The following is a 24,364-nucleotide window of genomic DNA, read 5'->3' as shown; positions in this document are numbered from 1 at the left end:
CCTTTTTAGACGTGTCCCAGTTGTACCTGGTCGTGCTGATGGATTGTTCCATTGCACCGGTTGCTACATCGTCCGATACGCTCTGATGTATTATCGAGCCTGGGAAGTGTGTGTCACACATAACTTTGAGGGTTTCTAGCCCCGTTTCAGTCATTCTTCCGTCACTTCTTCTGATGGAAGTGAGTGGAACTGACTTTGTTGCAGCTAGTGCCTTTGTAAGTCTCATGCCTTCCGGTATGGACCTGATTTGATCGCAATGGTTCATCCATGCTTTCCTTTTTGCTTTCCTCACAGCTTTGCTGTATTCCGTGAGTTTTCGCGCGTAATGCTCGAAGTCATTGGTCCTTTTAGCATCATTGAAGACAGCTCTGGTTTCCTTCCGGAGTTTTGCAATCTCCGGGTTCCACCAGGGCACCTTCTTCGCCAGGATTTTCTTTTCCGGGCAGTTGTTTGTCCAAGCTGTATAGACAGCTTGTGCTATTCTGTCTGTTTCAAGTTCTATGTCAATAATAGAGTTTAACTTGCCTTTAGGGTCTCCCAGTTCCACCTCCAGGTCACTTTTGAATGCTAACCAGTTGGTGTTCCTGGGATTCCGTTTGCGTATAGTTTCTAATTGGATTTTAGTCTTATACCTGAAGCATATATATCTGTGGTCCGATAAAGAAATCTCCCCAGAGACATGCCATGAGCTAATCTTATTACTTGCGTTGTTGGACGCTAGCGTTATATCAATAACCTCCCCCCGCCTTGCATTGACGAATGTCGGTTCATTGCCTTTATTTAATAGTTGTAAAGAAGAGCTTACCAGAAAATCCAGTACCTTCTCTCCTCTTCTGTTGACATCCGAGCTCCCCCAGATGACGTGGTGAGCATTTGCATCGCAGCCGATGATCAGGTCGGTGTTCGCCTGGCTGCCGTAAGCAGCGAGATCCCTCAGTTGCCCAGTGATTGGATCCGCTGCCTCGTAGGGAAGGTAGGCTGATGAGATGATTAGTGCCTTACCCCCCCCCCTTGTTTTGGATCTTGACCGTAGTCAGATCCCTGGAACAGAAAGCATGTAGAAGCAGAGCGTCAATGCCATTTTTAACATAGATACATGTCCTCATAGTACTCTCAGGACAAACATATAACAATGTCCCGCCAGTACCGTTTAAGCCTCTTATCTCACCTTTGTAAATGTATGGTTCTTGTATAAGAGCAATATCGAATTTATCGCTTTTTAACAGCTTAGCCAGAAGGGCAGTGGCTGCTTTATTGTGCTGGAGATTAATCTGTACGCACCTTAAGCCCTCCATTGCGGCGTTTATTGTTTGGTGGTGCTGAGATCAGCAGCCACCTCCTGGACCGTGTCGTCGAAGGACATAGGTGACATGGTACCCTCCAGGTAGAGTTCCGCCAGACCACGCAGATCCTCTGAGCCCGCCATCGATGAGATCGGTGACGATGCTCGAGTCATGCGCGGTCCAGCATGGTCCTCTCCTGGCTGCACCATGCCCCCCGCCTCCTCCGGCTGGTCCTCCGCCACCTCCACAGGTGCGTCACCGGCTGGTGGCGCCTCCCGTTCCGGGGCCCCTCCTGTCGCCACAGCGACCGTAGCCTTCTGGGCTACCTCCCCCCCCTCTCCCCCCTCCCTACACGGCTCGACCTCAGCCACCCCAGGCCCCTGCTCCCGCGCTTCCTCCAGAAGCTTGAAGTGGCTGGTGTCGAGCCCCGTGTGCAGAACGTAGTCGGCCTCCTTGATGACGGCGGCCGACACCCGGTCCATCAGTACGATTCGCCTGGTGCTCGGCCCCGACTCCACGGTGTCGACTACCTTCCACTCGCTCGTGCGCAGCCTAGGGTTCCTCCTCTGCAGCACCCTGAGGGCTCTCGCCATGTCCTGAGTGCCATCGACCACCGTTCTCCAGGCCATCTTGACCGGTTTCGGCAGATCTTTGGCACTCACGACCTTCAGGCGCAGCCCGGCAATCTCTCCACCTCCGATTACCGTGCCGAGCCATGCCGCGGATTCCCTCCCCTTGCAGGTGACGTTGAGCGCGCCCCCCACGAGGTTGCCGAGTGTGATGTCGGGCATGGGTTCTTCGGCCTTGTCAAGAAATAGGAGCAGAGCTCCTACGATGGCCGACATATGCTCCTGCACCACTTTCTCGGCAGGAAAGGCCACTGGGACGATGGCCATCTTCTCGCTCGCCGTGACTTCCGCGAACGATCCCCCTACCTTCGCTCTCTTGGAGTCACCGGCGAGCAGAGATGAGTCGCCACTGGCCCCCAGTGACCTCTTATTCTGTGGCCTTCCCGCTCCACTTGTGGAGGGTCCGGCCACCGATTCCGCGTCCGTTCTTAGTCGCGCCTTCGCACGCCTCTTCTGCCTCCTGGACTTAGCGGCTCCTCCACCCGACTGCACGTCCACGCCCTTAGGCATGGCCGCGCTGTCGAGGGCGCCCGGAGCAACGCCAGCAGGATTTGGAAGCGGTGCTCCCGTTTGCCTCTTGCAGTAGGCCATCGTTCCGCTGCCTACTCCTCCGGCACCTGCGCTAGTCGGTCCCCCTGGGGGAACTTGCTCGGCGCGAGTGGTACCTTTGGAGTGGCCTGCTCCACCATGGCCTCTGCCTTTCGCGCCGTGCGCGTCCTCCGTCCTCGCGGACCTCCAAACCTTACCGCTACCTACTCTCGCGTTCCTGTCAGGGACAGGCCCACTAAGAGCTGGTGCAGCAACTTTTGCGCTATGCGCCTTTGCCTCATCCCGTACGGGTCCGGCTTCTCCTCCTTCCGTCGTTTTTGGTATTATGTTGTCCATAAACCACCAGTGAAAATTTCAGCAGCTTGGCTCCCCACCCTCCTCGGAGCCTCACATTTGGGATGCTTTGACGCATCAGGGATACCAAGCTGATATAGCGTCCCAAAGTGCGTTGCCCATGAATCCGCACGGTGCCAAAACCCTAGTCAGCTCCACAGCCGACATGGGAGTCGTGCTCCGCCGATTATGGACCCCTACACCCCAGGACACTCGCCATGTGGCCATCTGACTGGACACAACAGCCGATTGATCTTGACTGGCTAGGTCTAGACCTCCCGTGTGAGATGAATCTAGAGCCAAAGGAACTTCTTCTAACGGGGATAACGACAACAGACCCCCGCTTCGCGCCCGCTCCCAGGATCTCCTTCTCCACCCGTACGGGTCCCCGCGCACGGCACAAACACGCGGGTGGCATTCTACCGCTAATCATCCTTCTTTGTGGATGAGAAGCCCGCTGCGACATGCCACATCATCGCTTACGGCTGATTACGTAGGATATGGATCGTTATTTGCGGCCACCAATCTTCCCGCCCCTGCATGCTCGCCTCCGTCAAAGGAGACGAACCTACAGTGGCCTCTCGATGTTGGCACACAAATACAGATCCATCTGAGGGATAGGGCTAGGTTGGGATTACGTGAAGGGTGTTCTTTGCACTGGTTCACTTACCTGGCCCCGTTGTAGATGAAGTCATACGGATGACATCATCGACTTCCGAGCCCGGCGTTCGATCCGTTGCAAAACTCACCCTGAGATAGTTCAACTGGTTGTTTCCGTTCTGCCTGTTTCTACGGTAGAACCAGGCAGTTAACAGGCAGTAACCTCGGGAAGGAGCACAACCAGTTTTGCCTCGAGGATCTCTGCAACTTGTGCTCCCCCCGAGACCATTCACCATGCCAACTACCGGACAGGTAGCTACCATAGAGGCAGACCCATCGCAAGCAGCGACCGGCCGCAAATTATTCCTTGCATATGGACCCGCCTCCGCCTCATGTTTATGTTTATAACATTATATATATATTATTTATTAAAAAAATGTTTTACATATCAAAATATACACTGAAAACTGGCAACTGGCAACTTAATAAAAAAATAGACATTAATAAAGCGCATTCACAAAGTTTTCAGTACCTTTTATACAAATAACATTAGGCATGCCAACCTATTACACTTTACACACAGATTTCCAACTTGTATTCATACATACATTTCTTCACGGTTAATTAATACGCTTTCCAGATGCGTTATGACTCGGTTCCTTCTGAACCCACTAAAGTTGTAAATTTCACTCTGGCTGCTTCAACAGCCGTTGCTCCGCATTTAGCACATTTTCTATGTGCATTGCTGTAATCCATGTAGGTACAGACTTACAGTCTTAAGTGGTACGTAGCGGTACACGTTGTATGTATTATTTAAAGATTTAATAAATAACATTTTCTTTATGAACTTTAACCACAGCAGTTGGACAGAGTCATTGACAAATATATTTTTTATTATGGTGGGTATGGGTAGACGTACCTACCCTCCATATATTTTATGAACATTGATAAAGACAGTTGGAAGCAACATATTCATTATAAAACTTAATCGCATGTAATTAAGTTTTAAGCGTTTTAAGTCCCGTTTTATGATTAATATTGTATAAAATTCGTGATAATTTAAATCAGAGTTGGGAGCAATGTTGCTGTAGAAAAATGTTTTTATTTTTTATCAAACTGCACAACGGGACTTAATCGCGTATTTAAGTTTTAAGATTTACCTCCGACGTTTCGAGGACGGCGTTGTCCCCGTGGTCTCGGAGAAGACTGGCTCAAGTTGACATCAACATCTTCTAGCCGCGCGAGTTTTTCGAACTACCCGCACTTGGTCTTGTTTATCAGTTTGAACGTTTTGCGCACTAGGGATGTCACTCTGTCGACACACAACACTAACGATATTCGATTTATCGACTGTCGATATTCGTTTCCGCTTACATTTACTAATGACTGGATTCCATGTGGATGAGATCTTAAAACCCTCGTCCCGATTAAAATTGCAATGTTTTTTGATTTCAATGGCTTCCCGCACTTTTCTACTGTAGAAATGGCGATCCGTGGAGAGGATTTTAGGGTTATGCAGCTCAATCCAGTGGTTTGGTCCTGACTCCAGCAAATGCTCAGCCACCGCAGACTTGTTGACCTGACGATTTTTGACAGCTGCGATATGTTCCTTAACTCTTTCTGCTATGGTGCGCTTAGTTTCTCCGATATAGGAACTACCACAACTGCAATCTATTTTATAAACGCCAGGTGACTGGAACGGAATAACGTCCTTCGGTGACCTTAGGCTCCCTGCTACTTTGGATCCCATCAAAAACATAAATGTAAAAAAGGAGAGCCAAGTTCAATACAAAAATTATACTCGGCTGTGGGGTTCGCCACAAAAAGAATGGAAATCTAAATGAGTGCCAAGTTCTACGCAAAATCTAAATATGTATTTATAGGAACAAAATAACATTATAAACAAGTATAAAACTCTATTTCTTTGCTTTATTGGATACCTATAACAATTGCTGTTATTTAAAAAAAATGCGAGATCTTAAAGCAGGTTGGATTTGACTTGGCCAGTTTTCATTACATCAGTCATTTTATAAAGTTATTCAACATATATATTTTGTAATTCTGATAAAAACTGGCTAAGCCAAATCTAACCTACTTTAAGATCTCACATTTTTTTTTAAATAACAGCAATTGTTATAGGTATCCAATAAAGCAAAGAAATAGAGTTTAATACTTGTTTATAATGTTATTTTGTTCCTATAAATACATATTTAGATTTTGCATAGAACTTGGCACTCATTTAGATCTCCATTCTTTTTGTGGCGAACCCCACAGCCGAGTATAATTTTTGTATTGAACTTGGCTCTCCTTTTTTACATTTATGTCTTTGATGGGATATCAATACTTTTTGTAAAGAAAACTAGGCAGGTATTGAGATTTAATGTTTTTTCTTGTGTTTCCGCTGCATGTCTTTTACTTCTGTTCTTTGTATTAATTATGTGGTGCCGCGCGCCGCCAACGACACACCGTTGGCCGGTTGAATAGCGCGTATTACAGGTTTTTTGTATGGGGACCCCCCTATTTTTTAACTTTTTTTATTTTTAGATTTTTTCCTACGCTTACACACAATTACCGAGCTGGATTCCAAATTTCATCCTTCTAGGTCATCTGGAAGTAGGTTAGGTTTAGGGACTATATGTCAGTCACAATAAAAAAGAAATTTGTATGGGGACCCCCCCTATTTATTAACTTTTTTTTGTTTTTAGATTTTTTCCTACGCTTACACACAATAACCGAGCTGGATTCCAAATTTCATCCTTCTAGGTCATCTGGAAGTAGGTTAGGTTTAGGTACTTATATGTCAGTCACAATAAAAAATGGTTTTTTTGTATGGGGACCCCCCCTATTTTATAACTTTTTTTAATTTTTAGATTTTTTCCTACGCTTTCACACAAAAACTGAGCTGGATTCCAAATTTCATCCTTCTAGGTCATCTGGAAGTAGGTTAGGTTTAGGTACTATAGGTCTGTCAGTCAGTCTTAAAATTTACGACTTTTTGACCTTCATATCTTTATAACCGTTTGAGCTAGCTTCATGAAATTTGGGCTACTAGATGTCCTTATGGATATAATTAAACACACGTAGTTTTATGTGTTTACGTTAAAGATGTTTTGAGTTATAGAAGGGTCAAAAGTGGCACCAAGTGGTTCGTGTAATATTACACTTGGCGCTGGCTAGCCAGTTCCTTTGCTTGAACTTGGCTTGACACGCTGCCGCGTGTCTAGATAAAGGTGTGTACACCGTCTTTATAGAGTACTTTCCAAGTACTGTGCCAACTTTATCCGTTACCCCTTTTACATACGGCAAAAATGCCGGCTGTCTGGAGACATCAGGACGTTTCCGCCTTGCCTTTCGTCTGGGTTGCCACTTTTTTACCTTGTACCCGTTCCTCCTTAGTACCTCCTGAATATGCGACATCTCACTCTCTAAATATTCAGGGTCACACAGATCATGTGCTCTGTTTACTAGCGAGGTAACCACCGATTGTAAGTGACGAGGATGGTGGTGAGAAAGGGCGTTCAAATACCTGTCAGTGTGTGTAGGTTTCCTATAAACAGTATGAGTTAGGGTTCCGTCCACTCGACCAATCACTTTCACGTCCAAAAACGGCAAACTGCGCTGTGATTCCAATTCATACGTGAACTTCGTCTTCGGATGAATTGAATTTAGATATTGGAGTAGTTGTATTAAGGATGCACATCCTCCTTACACTAGTGTTATGTCTTTAATATATTCTATGTTGCTATGAAACGTTGTTGATAGACTATTCCTTTTGACTTATCTAAATAAACTATACACGCAAATTCCATTTATTGTTATACTTTAATATGGTAGCGGATCGTGGTTCGAATTAATGTTACGTTATTTGCAATTGTGGTGAAGAAAGCGAAATTCACAAAAATGCATTCGACTATTTCGTCGGGTATAAAAATTGAGATTGGTCGTCTTGACGGAGCCACAAACTGGCAAACCTGGCGGTATAAGATACAACTGCTGCTAAAAAGTACCCCAGGTACGTTGGAAGCAATACAAGGTACGTTAATGAAACCTAAAACCCCAGATGAAAAAGCAACATCTGAGGAGAAAACAAAGTATAAAACGGAAATGGAAGCGTTTCAAAAATCAGATAGTCAGGCGCTGCTAATCCTCACGACTAACATGACAGAGGAGACACTACAAAAGGTGATGCGTTGTGAAACAGCTAGCGAGATGTGGAAAGAGCTCCATAGACTCTTTGACGGGGCAAAAGAAGACCGAAGCTACGACCTGTGCATGCGGTTCTTCCGCTACCAGAAGAGTGAAGAGCACGACATGGCTACGCATATTTCAAGTCTTAAAACTCTATGGTATGATCTGAACAAAGAAATTGAGGGAGATAACCTGCCAGAAATGCTATTAATATGCAAAATTTTGGACACACTTCCAGAACAATACTTTAGCTTCAAATCAAGTTGGCTTTTAATGAATAAAAGTGACAGGAACATAGAGAACTTGACTACACAAGTATGCGCACACGAAAGGTCTCTAAATCAGAAAAGCAGTGAAGAAGCCGGAGGAAGCAACGAACTACTTATGTTACGAGGGAATAAACAGTACGAAAAGAAAAGAAATAAGAAGTTCAAGAAATGCAATTACTGTGGAGAAGGCTTTCACAAAGTCACAGCCTGCAAGAAGTGGATTGCGGATGGTAGACCTCCTAAACCTCCGAAGCAAACCTCTAATATTGCGACATTGACACTGACTGACCTTGCTCTTACCTGCGAAATGAAGAATATGGATCCATACTCGTGGTATGTAGATAATGGCTCGACAAGCCACGTTTCTAACAGAAGAGATATATTTCAAAATTTCGAAAAGTTTGACGAGTCTTCTACTAGAGTATCGACAGCCAGCGGACAGGAGATACAAGCCATAGGAAAAGGCTCAATCCATCTCGAAGCTGACATTAACGGCCACAAAGAGTTAGTAATCCTTTCAAACGTATGGTACATACCAAGCATTAAACGAAACTTATTTTCCGTGCTGTACGCGCAAGATACGCTTAAAAATAGCTGTTTTAAGTCAAATGGCCTGTCTTGTATTTTGAAGAATGATGAAAGAGTGCTATTACTTGGAAACCGAGCTAAATATGGCGATTTATACAAACTCAACGTCAAGGTATTGATGCCGAAGCTCGAAGTGAACCAATTATCGACACCTCAGAATCTTCAACTCTACCATGAACGCCTGGGACATCAAAACAAGAGACATGTGGCAAAACTGATACACCAAGAGCTTGGAGTAAAGTTAAGCTCAAGTTCATCAGATATGTGTGAAGGCTGTGTTCTTGGAAAGAGCCATAGGCAAAAATTTGGCATGAGACCTAAAGCTACAAAAGCTGGAGAAATTATCAGCACAGACGTATGCGGTCCTTTCCCTTTCTCGATCTCGAAGTGCAGATACTATGTCCTGTTCAAAGACGCTTACTCCAAATATCGTTGGATCTACTTTCTAAAACAGAAGTCTGAAGTGCACGCTCGGATGAAGGATTTTCTTGCTGAAGCGAAAACTTCCGGACACGTAATCCAAGAATTGTTAAGCGATAATGGAGGAGAATTTGACAACGAACAAGTGCGGAATACTTTGAGAAAATACGGAATCAAACAAAGATTCACCATGCCATACACTCCTGAGCAGAATATGTCTACAGAAAGAGAAAATCGCACGGTCGTAGAGATGACAAGGACTCTGATGCACGCCCGCAATAAGATCCCAGAAGGTCTATGGGCTGAAGTAACAAACGCATCGGTGTACATCCTAAACAGGACAGGGCCTACTCCTGTAGAAGGAAAGTCTCCACACGAGCTTTGGTATGGCAAGAAGCCAAGAATTGATCACCTAAAGGTAATAGGATGCGACTGCTACGTCCATATCCCAAAGCAGAAAAGGACTAGTAAGTTGGACAAAAAAGCACAAGCAGGAATACTCATTGGGTATGACGGCGATGAAGGTTATAGAGTTTTTAATATAGAGGAGCTAAAGCTTATCAGATCCCGAGATGTTGTCTTCGACGAAGCACCTCTACCTGAGAAAACCAAGATTGGTAGAAACTTGATAACACCTCAGCCTGAAACAAACACCTATGACTTTCCTTTGTCTCTTACAGATGCTGAAACTGCTAGCAAGAACAGTCACTCTCGTCGACTTGGAGAGGGTCCCATCGAAGAGGGTTGCCGTGAGGTGAGTTGTGACACTACTACACCTATAGAGGCAAGCGTAGGAGATGACTTCCGCGAGGTGAGTCACACTGGTGCACCTTTAGAAGCAAGCGTCGAAGATGACTACAGCGAACAATGCCATGCTCATCCACCTTTAGAGGCAAGCGTCATAGAGGATTACGAGTCAATGGAAGATGAAGAGACAACAGATATTGAACCTCCGACACGACAGCTTCGCGATCGGAACCAGATAAAACCTCCGAAGTGGTTTAGTTTTTATCAATTTCTCAATGAGGCTATATCTATCTCTGAACCCACCTCGTACCAAGACGTCCTAAGAAGCCCTGAAAAAGATAAGTGGATAGAAGCTATGAACAATGAAGTTCAATCCCTACAAGGAAACCAAACCTGGGAATTGACGACTCTACCTAAAAATAGAAAAGCATTAAGATGCAAATGGGTCTTTAAAATCAAAAGAAACCCTGACGGTACAGTCGACAAGTATAAAGCACGATTAGTCGCTGTTGGATATACACAAAAGAAGGGTATCGATTATGACCAAACGTTTAGCCCTGTAGCGAAAATGAGCACAATCCGGATGTTACTTAGTATTGCTGCTAATGAGGGTTTAATACTCAGACAGTTTGACGTCGCTACTGCTTTCCTTTACGGAACTGTCAAGGAAGAAATCTTTATGCGACAGCCAGAGGGATACGACGATGGAACGAATCGAGTATGCAAACTGAAAAGAAGCCTATACGGGTTGAAACAGGCGCCTAAGTGTTGGAACGAGTGCATCCATGACTTTCTTATAGGGTCAGGCTTCATTCAGAGCGAAGCAGACCCTTGTGTCTATGTCAGAGAACGAGGACAGAAGAAAATACTGCTCGCACTATATGTAGATGATGGATTATTGGCCGCGTCAGACGCAAAAGAGGCTGATGACTTCATTAACATTGAATTGAAAGGACGTTTTAAAATCACCACGAAGGTACCGTCCTATTTTCTGGGGCTTGAAATAGATCAACACAAAGATGGTACTATAAAAGTCCACCAAACGGCTTACACAAGAAAATTGCTTGAAAAGTATGGGATGAATAACTGTAAGGAGGTTGGAACACCCATTCTAAAGCCTGAAAGAGAAATGGACGATCGTAAAAGTCCTACCCAGTTAGACTTCCCTTACCGGCAAGCCGTTGGGTCATTATCGTACTTAATGGTTGGGACGAGACCGGATATTGCATATGCAGTTGGAGTTGTATCACGGAACCTAGATAAACCTACCTCAAGTAATGTACAACAAGTAAAAAGAATACTTAGATATTTGAAGGGAACTGTTGATACAGGGCTTGAGTATAAGAAAGGTGAAAAGCGTCTGGTGTGCTACAGCGATGCCGATCACGGTGGAGACGAGGCGACGGGATGCTCCACTAGTGGAATAGTATGCCTATATGCTGGTTCAGCAATATCATGGCGCAGTTCGAAGCAAACTGTCGTTGCACTATCATCTACAGAGGCGGAGATAGTAGCGGCCAGTGAAGCCAGCCGTGAGATTGTTTGGCTAAGGAGATTGTTCCAAGACCTGAAAATAAAACTTGATACGCCAATTTTGCGCATTGACAATGAGTCTGCAATCAAGCTTGCTTACAATCCTCCATATGAGCAACACCGAAAGACGAAACACATAAAACTGAAACATTTCTATGTGAGACAGTGTGTATCTGAAAAAGATATAACAATTGAGCAAGTACCGACAGCAGATCAACTTGCCGATATGTTTACGAAACCTCTTTACAAACCAAGACTGGTTAAACTGTGCGAAGCCTTAGGGTTGCCTTCGGCTTGAAAAGAAGAGGGAATATTAAGGATGCACATCCTCCTTACACTAGTGTTATGTCTTTAATATATTCTATGTTGCTATGAAACGTTGTTGATAGACTATTCCTTTTGACTTATCTAAATAAACTATACACGCAAATTCCATTTATTGTTATACTTTAATAAGTTGCTCCACCTCCTGCTTCCCACCCTTCATAATACAGAAAACATCATCCACATAGCGCTTCCACAACTTCACCGCCCAAGGCTGCAAGTTTATACTGGCTTCGATATGCTCCATCCAGATATTTGCCAAAACCGGTGCTACAGGGCTACCCATGGCTACCCCATCAATCTGGAGGTAATGCTTTCCACAATACAAAAAGTAGCTTCCTTCCAAGCAGTTCCTCAGCAACACCATTACTGACTCCGATATACCCTCATCGCTCAGTTTCCTTCTGACTACTTCTAGACATTCTTTAACGGGAACATTGGTGAAGAGCGACTCAACGTCAAAGCTCACCATTACCTCATCTGGTTCCAGCGTTATTCCCTTGAGAATATCTATAAAGTGACGAGAGTCCTTCACAAAAGACGACGTACTACCCACAAGCGGCTGCAACACCGACGCAACATGCTTTGCAAGATCGTAAGTGGGAGAAGAGATTTGACTCACGATAGGCCGCAAAGGCACATTCCTTTTATGTACTTTTGGCAATCCGTACAGTTTAGGTGGCAGTACGATCTTGGGTTTGTACAACCGATCGAACACGTCTTCTTCGAACAACTCCCTGTTGTCTTTGATGACAGCCCTAATGCGACGAGAGACCCTAGCTGTAGGGTTGTACGAAACAGGCTTGTATACGAGACTGTCATCCAGTAAGTGCCGTATTTTGCTGTCATAATCCGTTGAGTCCATCACTACAGTGGCGTTTCCCTTGTCAGCCTTAAGAACCAGGATGTCCTCATTTTCCTTTAGATCCCTAAGGGCTGATCGCTCCTCCGCAGTGGTATTACTCTTTGGAAGTTTGGCTTTCCTTAGAATAACGGCAACATCCTGTCTTAACTCTTCCGCGTCGCACGACGGCACCTTGTTACGCGTTATAGCCTCCTCAACACCACAGATCACAGTCTCATACGGAACCCTCTTAGGCGTCATTGCAAAATTTAAGCCTTTTTCCAGTACGCTAACAGTTGCATTATCCAGTGTACCATAGCAGAAAGAGTTAAGGAACATACCTATCGCAGCTGTCAAAAATCGTCAGGTCAACAAGTCTGCGGTGGCTGAGCATTTGCTGGAGTCAGGACCAAACCACTGGATTGAGCTGCATAACCCTAAAATCCTCTCCACGGATCGCCATTTCTACAGTAGAAAAGTGCGGGAAGCCATTGAAATCAAAAAACATTGCAATTTTAATCGGGACGAGGGTTTTAAGATCTCATCCACATGGAATCCAGTCATTAGTAAATGTAAGCGGAAACGAATATCGACAGTCGATAAATCGAATATCGTTAGTGTTGTGTGTCGACAGAGTGACATCCCTAGTGCGCAAAACGTTCAAACTGATAAACAAGACCAAGTGCGGGTAGTTCGAAAAACTCGCGCGGCTAGAAGATGTTGATGTCAACTTGAGCCAGTCTTCTCCGAGACCACGGGGACAACGCCGTCCTCGAAACGTCGGAGGTAAATCTTAAAACTTAAATACGCGATTAAGTCCCGTTGTGCAGTTTGATAATGTTTAATAATCGTGAAAGTTTAAATCAGTGTGTAATGTTATGTGGTCTATGGTCGCCGTGCTATCTATGCATGTATAAAAAATAAAGATTGTCTTTGATCTGAACATGGCGTTGGTCTTATTTCGCTCCTCGATTTATCCTAAAATAAAATATAATAAAGCCTGCAGCACTCCCGCCGTCCTGAGCCTCCATCAATACATGGTGTCAGAATAAACTGGAAGAAGAAAACGAAAGAAGAAGATGACAGAAACGACAAAAAACGTAATTCTCGCCAACAACCTAAAACCGCTCGTACTGAATCTGCAAAATGGCGGAGCAAAAAGTGAATGTGCAAATTCCGAAGTATGGAGGAAATGGAAGCAACGGTTTGAAATATTTAGTGACGCGAACGATTTAGATAAACTACCGGAAAAGAAAAAGATTGCAATTCTGTTAAATGCCATAGGCGATGAAGGCCTTGAAATATTCAATTCATTCAACGTGGACCTCGCTAACGAAACCATAGAAAATCTTATAAAAAAATTCGATAGCAAGTTCAATGCATGTAAGAATACCACGGTAGAAAGGTACAATTTTTTTACCCGTTATCAAAATGAAGAAACACTCGACCAGTACGTCACGTCGCTCAACAATTTAGCTGCCACGTGTGACTTCGGGACCCTAAAAGAATCACTAGTCAAGGATATGTTTATTATAGGGTTAAAAAACGAAACTATCAAAGAAAAGTTGCTACAAAACCAAGAGATTCAAGACGTCGGCGAAGCTGTCAACATCGCCAAAACTATAGAGCTGTCGAACACAAGATCAAAAAAATTGTCAGAACGTCAAGAACCAAGTAACCTAGTCCAAGCCATTACAAAACATAATTCAAGAACAAAATTTAGGAACTCGTCAGCAAGAACACCTACAAAATCGAGGTACAATCGCCAGCCAAGCCAGGGACGCAGCACTTCGTCATATTCAAGGGAAGCCAGTCAGTCAAGAAACAGCGGGACATGTCAGCGATGCGGGCAAGTCCACCGTCACAAATGCCCAGCGCAGGGCAAGACCTGTGCTCACTGCAAGAAGCTGAATCACTTCGCACAGTACTGTTTCTTAAAAAATAAAAAAGTAAGTGCTGTCTCTAGTCATGTAAGTTCAGACACAGACCAAAGTCAAAATAATTTAAGTAATCCTTCTAGTCATGCACATAATTTTGTAATTGAATCAATTAGTAATAATTCAAATTCAAATCGAAACAAATGGAAAGTCAAATTTAAATGTAATAATTATGAATTAATATGTAAATTGGACACAGGAGCCGATCCAACTGTCATATCATTAAACACCTTAAAAAAGCTGGAAAAGGAAAATAACTGCAAAATACCTATTCAGAGATCATATGATAAAATATTCTCTTTTTCAGGACAACCAATAAATAATCTAGGTACTGTGATGCTGTCTGGAACTTTTGAAAATGGAAGACAGGCTGACATCGAATTTATAGTGCTAGATTGTGAATGCTCGACTATACTGAGTGCTGATAAATCTGAAGAATTAGGTTTTGTCAAAAGGCTCTACGAGGTGACAAGTGACAGGTCAGTAAAATCACTTTTAGAGACTTATTCAGACACGTTTGAGGGCTTAGGTTGTCTGCCTCACAAGGCTCATTTACATGTTGATACAAGTGTTCCACCTAAGATTTGTCCTGTCCGTAGAATTCCATATGCTTTACATCCAAAACTTAAGACTGAGTTAGATAGAATGGAAGAGTTACAGGTCATAGAAAAAGTTACCACCCCTACAGACTGGGTGAATGCTATTGTTCCTATAGAAAAGTCAAATGGTCAATTACGCATATGTCTAGATCCTAGACCACTAAATAAGGCTATTCAAAGACCTCATTTTCCTTACCCTACATTAGATGATTTACGTTCTAAAGTAGCAGGTGCGTCAGTATTTTCAAAATTAGATGCAAACTCAGGCTATTGGATGATACAGTTAGATGAAGAGAGTAGTCGATTGTGTACTTTCAACACACAGTTTGGTAGATACAAATTTCTTAGACTGCCATATGGTATAAACTCTAGTGGTGAAATATTTCATAAAGTTATGTCAGACTTATTCGGAGACTTACCTGGAGTACTTATTTTTGTCGATGATATTTTAGTATTTGGCTCAAGTCAAAAAGAACATAATGAAAGGTTAGAAAATGTTCTTAAGAGAGCTCGTGAAGTCAATTTAAAGTTTAACAAGTCAAAATGTATGTTTGACAAGTCTGAAGTCACTTATGTAGGTCATGTTTTCAATAGGAATGGTATTTCTGCAGATAAATCAAAAATAGAAGCAATAGTTGAGATGCCAAGACCAGAGAACATTAAAGACTTACAACGCTTTTTAGGAATGGTCAATTATTTAGGCTCATACATACCGAATTTAGCTAATGAAACTAATTTGCTTAGAAGTTTACTTAAAAAACAAAACATTTGGCAATGGACGGATAACCATGAAAAGGAATTCATCAAATTAAAAAGTCTTATTAGTCAATCTCCAGTCCTAGTGCACTATGATGTAAACAAACCAGTTAGAATGTCTGTAGACTCATCTAAAGATGCAGTAGGTGCTGTTATTTTTCATGGAAAAAATCCAATTGCTTATTCATCAAAGTCTCTCACAAGCACACAGCAAAATTATGCTCAAATTGAACGTGAATTGTATGCTATTCTTTTCGGATGTAAAAAGTTTCATCAGTACATATATGGTAAAACCATACAAGTAGAGACAGATCATCAACCATTAGTCACCCTATTTAAAAAACCTCTGTCAGATGTGCCAGCTCGTCTACAGAGAATGATGATTACACTACAAGCTTATGACTTAAAAGTTTCATACACAAAGGGTACAGAAATGTATGTCTCTGACACTTTGTCAAGAGCACCAATTTCATCAAACAAAAATATAGATAAATTTGATGCTAAGGAATTAGAAAGTAACATTGTCTGTCAGGTAAAGTTATTGACATCTAATTTGGCTATTTCTCCAAGTAAATTACAAAAGATTAAAGATCATACAAAGTCGGATTTAACCTTGTTAAAATTACAGGAATATTATGTCAATGGATGGCCAAATAGTAAAACTCAGTGTGACCCAATGACATTACCTTACTGGAATATTCGTGATGAAATTCATGCTATTGATGATATTTTATTCAAAAATCAGTCTGTAATCATTCCAAAGTCAATGCGTTCAGAAATATTAAATATTTTACATGAAGGTCATATGGGGGTTGAGAAAACAAAAAACTTAGCTAGAGGTTTAGTTTTTTGGCCTAACATATATCATGACACAGAAATGAAAGTTAGACAGTGTGAAACTTGTATGACATTTAGTCCAAATAAAACAAAAGAAACTTTATTGTCACATGACCAACCTTGCCTACCATGGCAAAAGTTGGCAACAGATTTATTTGACTACAATAGTAAGAAATATCTATTGGTAGTGGACTACTATTCAAATTACATAGAAATTGCACAATTAAACACAGATCATAGAAGTCAAACTGTTATTCAACATTTAAAGTCAATTTTCTCCCGGCATGGAATCCCATTGCAACTGGTCAGCGATGGAGGTCCGCCTTATAATAGTCAGGAATTCCAGAAATTTCTTAGTGATTGGGATATTGAACACATCATGTCTAGTCCGCACTTCCCAAGGTCGAATGGTTTAGCCGAAGTATCTGTAAAAATAGTAAAAAATATATTAAGGAAATGTCAAGACTCAGGTACTGATTTCCACCTAGGTTTGTTACAGTATAGGACAACACCTAGAGGTAATTTAAAGTCACCGTCAGAATTGCTCATGTCTAGGAAACTTAGAACTAGATTACCTACACATGTAGACAGTCTAAAGCCTAAAGTCATTACATTCGCAGACCATTCTAAAAATAAGTCAGAAATAATTTCAAAAAGAGAGGCATATTACAATAGAAATGCAATTCCTTCACAGGAATTCCAGGTCAATGATTCAGTCTTTTTCAAGAAAAATCCTAATGATTTGTCATGGACAAAAGGGATAATTCTGTCAAAAACTAATTTTCCTAGATCTTATTTAGTCAAAAGTTCAGAAGGAACGATATATAGGAGAAATACTCAACATATTAAGTTGTTTAAGTCATGTCTGTCAAAGTCAGTGTCTAGATCTAGTGATAATGTCATGTCTAAGTCTAACAATGTCAGTCAGTCGAACAGTCATAGTCGGAATCTGCCAACGCCTCAGTCAAGCCAGTCGAGTCAAGCAATCACAAATAAAAATGATCAGTCACAGTCAGTCTTTCATGATCAGGGTTCCAGTCAAAATAAAATATGTCAAGATGGTGAAAGGGGAGATAACTGTCTATACTATTACATACCTGATTATCTAGTGCAAAGTCAAGAGTCATGTCAGTCTAGTCCAATAAATAATTTAAATATAAGTCATAGTCCAAATTCAAGTGATAACAATGAAAGTTTTGTATCCAGTAACTCGCAGGAAAATGTGTCAAGTCCTAATTCTAGTTTAAGTGTTGACCCTATATGTACAATGTCTAGATATAATAATAATAGTGATAATGTAAACAATGTAGACTTACCATGCATGCCAACATTCAATGATCAGGAGGAGGAACCTCGCTATAGCTCGAGAGGCAGATTGTTAAAGAAAACAAACAAATTAGATTTATAAGTTTATTGAATAATTTGACAACACAATGTATTAATAATAATTCTTATTCTTGACGAGGTTTCACTGAAATAATGTCATAATTATGTATTTAATTTTCATGGTCTTGTAATAAAAATTGATGTAATTAAATTGATCAAATTGTAAAATAGGTCAGTACATTCAAGTGACAGATGTCATCCATGTGACAGGTGTCACTCAAGTGACAGGAGTCAAATGTATTTTTGCGTTTACTAAAAAAGGGGCATGTAATGTTATGTTGTCTATGGTCGTCGTGCCATCTATGCATGAAAAGAAAATAAAGAATTGTCTTTGATCTGAACATGGCGCTGGTCTTATTTCGCTCCTCGATTTATCCTAAAATAAAATATAATAAAGCCTACTGCACTCCCGCCGTCCTGAGCCTCCATCAATACACAGTGTTTTTATTTTTATTACTCGCAACTTTTTCCCGGAGGCCAACGCACACATAGAAGCTTCAGGCGCACACATGCGCAATTATTTGGGGACATAACTTTATTAGGAAGTGAACAGGCCTTGCGCACGGCCCTGTTCGATCGGAGAATTTCATCAGATTGGCGAAAAATTGTCTCGTCTGGATACAACTTTATACCCCATGATGAGAATCTCGTGAAAGCCGTGAAGGACAAGTCCAAGTAATCAATCCTCATCAAAGGTTTCCAACGTAAACAAGCTTGGCTTTACATTTTTAGTGGCAATGGTACCGAATGGAAGCCGCATTAAAACGTTTCCGTCAATAACCGGGTTATTAATAAACGGTTTATGTGTTTACGGCACTCGACAGCGTTTTAGTACAGGACCCCTATTCGACAAGCGACGTTTGACGTATCGTGTTGATCTCCCGTTGATGTGGGAAAAATCATAAGTTCTCGAATACGTACAATGTCAAAATTTGACATTAACAATCCACAGTTAGGGTGACAAGGAAACCAAACCGAACCGCCCTTAGTTTAGAGTTGAGTTTTGATTGTTCCAAATGATATTATCCACCGTTGATGGAATCAACACTCAGTATCCAATAAAATCAACTGTTGATTTGTTGTGGATGCGAAATCTGACAGTTGTACATGTCGAATTTGGCCCCAGTTTTGTTAAAAAGTTCTGATCCGGGTGCCAATTTTACTAGTATTTTTCTCGCGTTGGTGTGGTAAAAAATTTTGTGTACAGCACTGTACACTCGCAGGACGCCATCGCAAGCGCAGACTTCTGGCTGAAGGGTGTGGTGTTTCGGCGGTTCTGGGGCAACCTGTCGAACCCTACGCCGAGTCAGACTAGCTAATGTTTAGTTAATTTCTTTTTACGTGTATGATCTTTCTTTGTCTTTTCTTTTATTTTGTAGTTTCACAGTGCCTTGGTTTTATACTGTAATGCTGTGTTACTTATTTGATCAATAAATAATAATAAAAAACTATTGCCTATGAGTCCTATATCCAGCTGGCTGTCTAATAGCCATTCTATTTCAGTACCTAGCGCCTGCGTTCCGTCAGTGCTCACATCAAAGTGTCAAGTGGTTTGGATCTCTACGGTACCTACACACAAACAGAGACATGTAAAATATAGACTTGCAATCTCTATTAAGTTCTGTTTGTAATAATTGTTTTTATATTACACCAGTAACACCAGTAGGTGGGCATTTCTCAAAAAGTTTGTACATTTCGGTCACATCTTAGATTTCTATAAAAAATAGTATGCTGGTGTGGTAAAGTACTTCACTTCTTCATTCAGCTTCATGTAAATGAAGCTGAACAACTTCCACCATATTTCCCAAAATGTCCCAGAAAGTTTTGTATGAAACATTTCTTTTTTGGTACCAGATTTCCTTACACATTTGGTAACAATATGTGCTGAATGCTGAGGTAAACGTAGGTACATGCTCGACGCGGTCCCAGGGCTATAACCGCGAAAATCGAAGTTCGCAAATTGCGGGAAATTTTCTCCTTCACTCTAATTACGCCTTCATTGGAGTGAAGGAGAAAGATCCCCGCAATTTGCGAATTTCGGTTTTCACGGTAGCCCCTCAGTACCTAATACATGTCATCGTGAAACTTAAGTCATTGTCAATAGAGGTGACAGCAAGGTGTCATCTAATGGGCTATTATTAACATGTCGAGCACTATAATACGTTTAACGTTATACGTTATATAATAGTACGTTTACCTTATTACATAACTAATACAAATTAACAAAATAATACAATATTAAATTGTAATATTGCGCAAAATGGATTCGTGTTGAAAGTTGACAGTCTCAAAAATAAATATCAGACACCTCCAAAAGTGCCTTTAATTCGTAAGACAATGTTGTGGTGGAAATTTCCATCACCATGCAAAGAAGGAAGGAAGATTGATAGTTTATATTTTTTACCAATCTCTGATATTTATCAGAATTAGACTTATTGGCGTATATGTTGAGACAACCTGGCCTACCTATAACCGCGAACATCGAAGTTCGCAAATTGCGGGCATTTTTCTCTGTCACTCTAATTACGCTTTCATTGGAGTAAAAGAGGAAGATCCCCGCAATTTGCGAATTTCGGTTTTCGCGGTAGCCCCTCTGGCATTCCGGCCTGGACCATGGCGTCTGGTAGGTACTTACAGTCTGTCTGTAATATTATCTGACAGGGCAGAACGCAAAACAATATCTGACAGGGAGGTAGTAGTTTTTAGGGTTCCGTACCATAAAGGAAAACACGGAACCCTTATAGGATCACTCGTGCGTCTGTCTGTCTGTCCGACCATTCCCCCCATCTTTTTTTTATTTTTTTTATTATGAATGGGCTTACTCATGGCCACAGACTAGCCGAGGCGTAGACGTGGCCTACGATGGAGCGAGCTCGCCCAGAAGGTGCCTGTTCACTCTTGATTTGAAGGTTGCCGGGTTATAAGAACACGGAAATATAGACGCCGGCAAGGAATTCCATTCCTTGGCAGTGCGCATAAGGAAAGTAGAAGCAAAGCGCTTCGTGCGAATTGGTGGAATATCTACCAAGTAAGGATGGAAACCGGCCGTGCGTCTAAAAGTCCGATGGTAGAATGGGGACGGTGGAATAAGCTCGTGTAGCTCTTGGGCACACTCCCCGAAGTGCAACCTGTAGAATACCGACAGGCTGGCGACTTTCCGCCGATGGGCCAAAGACTGAAGCTTAGCCGTTAGCTTCTTGTCGCCATCCTTTATCTCTTAAACTAAAGAGCCTAAAATTTTGAAAAAAATACCCAAAATAGTACTTTACCTATAGATGGCAGGAAAACCTATTAGAAATGTGCAGTCAAGCGTGGGTTGGACTTATGTACGGAACGCGAGTCCGACTCGCACTTGACCGGTTTTTGCTATAGAATCTTTAGAAAAGGGTTTGCCGGGCGTCGGTCCGGGGATCACGGACAACAATCATCATCATAATCAGCCTATTATCCCCGACTGCTGAGCATAAGGCCTCTCTTCGAGTACGCCATTTATTTTGGTCATGACCCTAAGCCTATTTGTTAGAAAGAGACCACTCGCTACCCGTACGAAAAAGAAAAACAATTTTAATTTCGCGGAGCCAAATTTTCGACAGCTAACTACAATTGTTTTCTATTTTCTTTACTATTTATAGGTGTCTTCAGACTAAAATGTTTTACGCCAGGTAAAACTGTTTAGTCTACGTTTGACACCTGTTTGAAATACGGAAAATTCAAACAATACTCGAACAGTTTATATTTTTACGCAGTGAAAACAAACTATTGATAATGTGCAAAGATATCTAATGCTGTCAGCTAAATTTAGATCTAAAACAAGACGTACGTGTGTATGCCATCAACAGATGTTAAAATAAATTTGTATTTGCCGCTATAAAAATGTCAATGATGTCCAAACGATCGTTAAATTAACGTTCGAATCGTTAAAAAGCGAAGGTAAATAAATGACGTTAGCGCGGTTTGGAACGCAAACAGGGTGACAGCGCGGTTGGCGGGAAAAAATAGTCATAAAAATCGATATTTGTGGGTTGGCAAGACTGTTTTATAGATTTTTGAATCAATAGTAAATCTTGTTATTTTCGTTATGAATGTGATGATAATTATATTTATTATACTTTAACCGAGTAGTGGAAGCTGCAGTCCAGTTAATAAATGTAAGAACTCATTCTAAACACTAATCAATATGTAAACCGGCCCTAAGGCAAGTGTACACGCTTGTAGAGGCCTTATAGGAAAAAAAAAATATTGATTATCTCCGAAATGGAGTTAATTAGAACATCGGTGTCTTTGAGAAAGTTACTTGTTTTAAGCTCAGGAATGCACCCTTGAAATTAGCGGAAATAAAAAAAAACACGGCGTATATATGTATACAGTATACAGTGTGGAAAGATAAGTCGGGCCCTGGAGGGAAACTACCTTAAATGCTTAAGCTGGCTCATTTTACTTAAAGGAGACATTCCTTTAGTTTTAAAAAGAAACAAAACTGTATTCAAAGGTTTTTCTTTTTTTTGTTCAATTTTGCTTGTCTAAAAAAATCTTGAGAACTAAATATTAGATTTTATGGATATTTTGTACGACAGACGAGTGTAAGACCTTATGTTTCTTGGAGAAATGTTATCATTAACAACAACTGTATCGGCGTGAGTTTATTTTTTGGAATTTTTAGTCGGTTCGAGTCCCGGGCGAGGCAAGCGAGTTTTAGAAAATCTTTGAATGCAGTTTTGTTTCTTTTTAAAAATAAAGGAATGTCTCCTTTAAGTAAAATGAGCCAACTTGAGGATTTAAGGTAGTTCCAGGGCCCGACTTATCTTTCCACACTGTTTGTATATATATCCCTCTCTCTCAACGTGATCTGTTGATTTTTTACCCCGCCCCTATCGAACCTGGGCTATAACCGCGAAAATCGAAGTTCGCAAATTGCGGGCATCTTTCTCTATCACTCTAATTACGCCTTCATTGGAGTAAAAGAGAAATATCCCCGCAATTTGCGAATTTCGGTTTTCGCGGTAGCCGCTCTGGCGTGATTTCCTTTTGACCTTTAAATGAATGTCTTTTATTTATAATGGCTCCTCTACACGATGGGCCAGCGCCGGCCACTCCAAGGACGCGGCCATACGGTAGAATGTGATACTGATAGCAATATCACTTGCTCCCTCTAACGCATAAATGCGTCCCTTGGAGTGGCCGGCGCTGGGCCATCGTGTAGAGGAGCCATTAGGAGAAGTAGGTGAAGGCAATTACCCTGATCTGGCTGCTCCAAATATTTCAGCGGGATGGATTTCTTGGCTACGATTTGCCCACTTGTCTCCTTAATTTCATTTTATTTTCTACTTAATCTGCTACAATCATACAATATTATATTTATTTACAAACAGTACTAAAAAACTACAAACTACAAACTACAAATTTATTTATATATACAGTAATATTACTAAAACAAATTAATAACTAAACACTGATTTAAACTTTCACGATTATTTAACATTATTAAACTACACAACGGGACTTAATCGAGTATTTAAGTTTTAAGATTTACCTCCGACGTTTCGAGGACAGCGTTGTCCCCGTGGTCTCGGAGAAGACTGGCTCAAATTGACATCAACATCTTCTAGCCGCGCGTAAATCTTAAAACTTAAATACGCGATTAAGTCCCGTTGTGTAGTTTCATAAAATTTATAACTAGCCTAGCTTAAATCTAAAATAGGCCCTTGAGGCATTGTGCCAAGGATGCTGGCGGCTTTTCCTCGCTGTATCACAGTACGTTGTTCGAGGTAGCCGCCAGCTCTTTCGTCCCTAATTACATCAACCAGACGCTTCGAGATTTCTGCGAACAACTTGTGCCGCTGGGACCCCATGGACCTATATAGTTTCAACTACAAATGGTAAATGGTACTCTCTACTAAGGCTCTTATATTTGTTACGTTTTAAAATTTCGGCGCTTTCCGCCGCCCCGCCCGCTTTTACTGTAGGTAGGTATTTGAACCGCATTGTATGTCATACGTACCTACGGGGAAATCTTGCAAGCTTAGACCACTTCCCATTATTCGATTGAGCTGAAACTTCACATACATACATAACATATTTGATTATGTAAATAAGTTGGGTGACAATGAAATATTGAGGCTCTCCTGACCGATTTCGGCCACAGCGACTGTGTGCTCTGGAGTAGGCAATTTTGAAATATTATGGTACCATCGAGCTGGTCTGATGGGCACGGGAGGAGGCCATGGGAACTCTGTGACAAAACAACAAAACCATATTGTGTTTGGATTTGTTAGAATTGCCTGTTCAGAATCGGATTTGCGTCTGCCGCCGTAGGCCCCAGGCCCTGTAGCCGCCCCTTTCTGAACGCCCATCATATTGACTACATTTTGGGTTATTTCTTGTTATCATCAGCGAATTTTTTTTCACAATTTGCCGCCCTGGCCTAGGCCCTGGTCTACTAGGTCAAATCCGCCACTGTGCCTGTTAAAAGAACAGACACCGATAAAAATGTGTATCAATAAATTTAAATATTGGCAAAAAGCTTATTTCATACGTTTCAGTAT

At 41.7% G+C, this 24,364-nt stretch overlaps 3 protein-coding genes across 4 annotated transcripts in view; 2 read left to right on the top strand and 1 right to left on the bottom strand.

Moving 5' to 3' along the window:
• The window catches only part of LOC134676429 (zinc finger protein 722-like), a 144,036-nt gene that overhangs the window by 75,239 nt on the left and 44,433 nt on the right, over positions 1 to 24,364 (top strand). The gene's annotated exons all lie outside the window — the stretch shown is intronic.
• On the bottom strand, positions 11,582 to 12,568 carry LOC134676351 (uncharacterized). Its single transcript, XM_063534709.1, has one exon. It carries the CDS (start codon positions 12,566 to 12,568, stop codon positions 11,582 to 11,584), a length of 987 nt encoding a protein of 328 aa, XP_063390779.1.
• On the top strand, positions 13,183 to 18,163 carry LOC134676464 (uncharacterized protein K02A2.6-like). 2 transcript variants are annotated; one of them, XM_063534855.1, is made up of 2 exons: positions 13,183 to 14,256; positions 14,552 to 18,163. In XM_063534855.1, exons 1-2 carry the CDS (start codon positions 13,387 to 13,389, stop codon positions 14,561 to 14,563), a joined length of 882 nt encoding a protein of 293 aa, XP_063390925.1. In that variant the 5' UTR covers positions 13,183 to 13,386; the 3' UTR covers positions 14,564 to 18,163. The 2 variants fall into 2 exon arrangements, with proteins under 2 accessions (XP_063390925.1, XP_063390924.1); XM_063534854.1 differs by having other exon boundaries at positions 13,185 to 14,256.

The sequence above is a fragment of the Cydia fagiglandana genome, chromosome 24, assembly GCF_963556715.1.
Source record: "Cydia fagiglandana chromosome 24, ilCydFagi1.1, whole genome shotgun sequence".
In the NCBI taxonomy this organism is placed as follows: domain Eukaryota; kingdom Metazoa; phylum Arthropoda; class Insecta; order Lepidoptera; family Tortricidae; genus Cydia; species Cydia fagiglandana.
The sequence above is the reverse complement of the archived record's forward strand: the minus strand, read 5'-3'. Positions and strand labels throughout refer to the sequence as shown.

Excerpts from the sequence above, each read along its gene's own strand:
- LOC134676351 (XM_063534709.1), bottom strand. The coding sequence starts at position 12,568 with ATGACGCCTAAGAGGGTTCCGTATGAGACTGTGATCTGTGGTGTTGAG.
- LOC134676464 (XM_063534854.1), top strand. The coding sequence starts at position 14,581 with ATGCTGTCTGGAACTTTTGAAAATGGAAGACAGGCTGACATCGAATTT.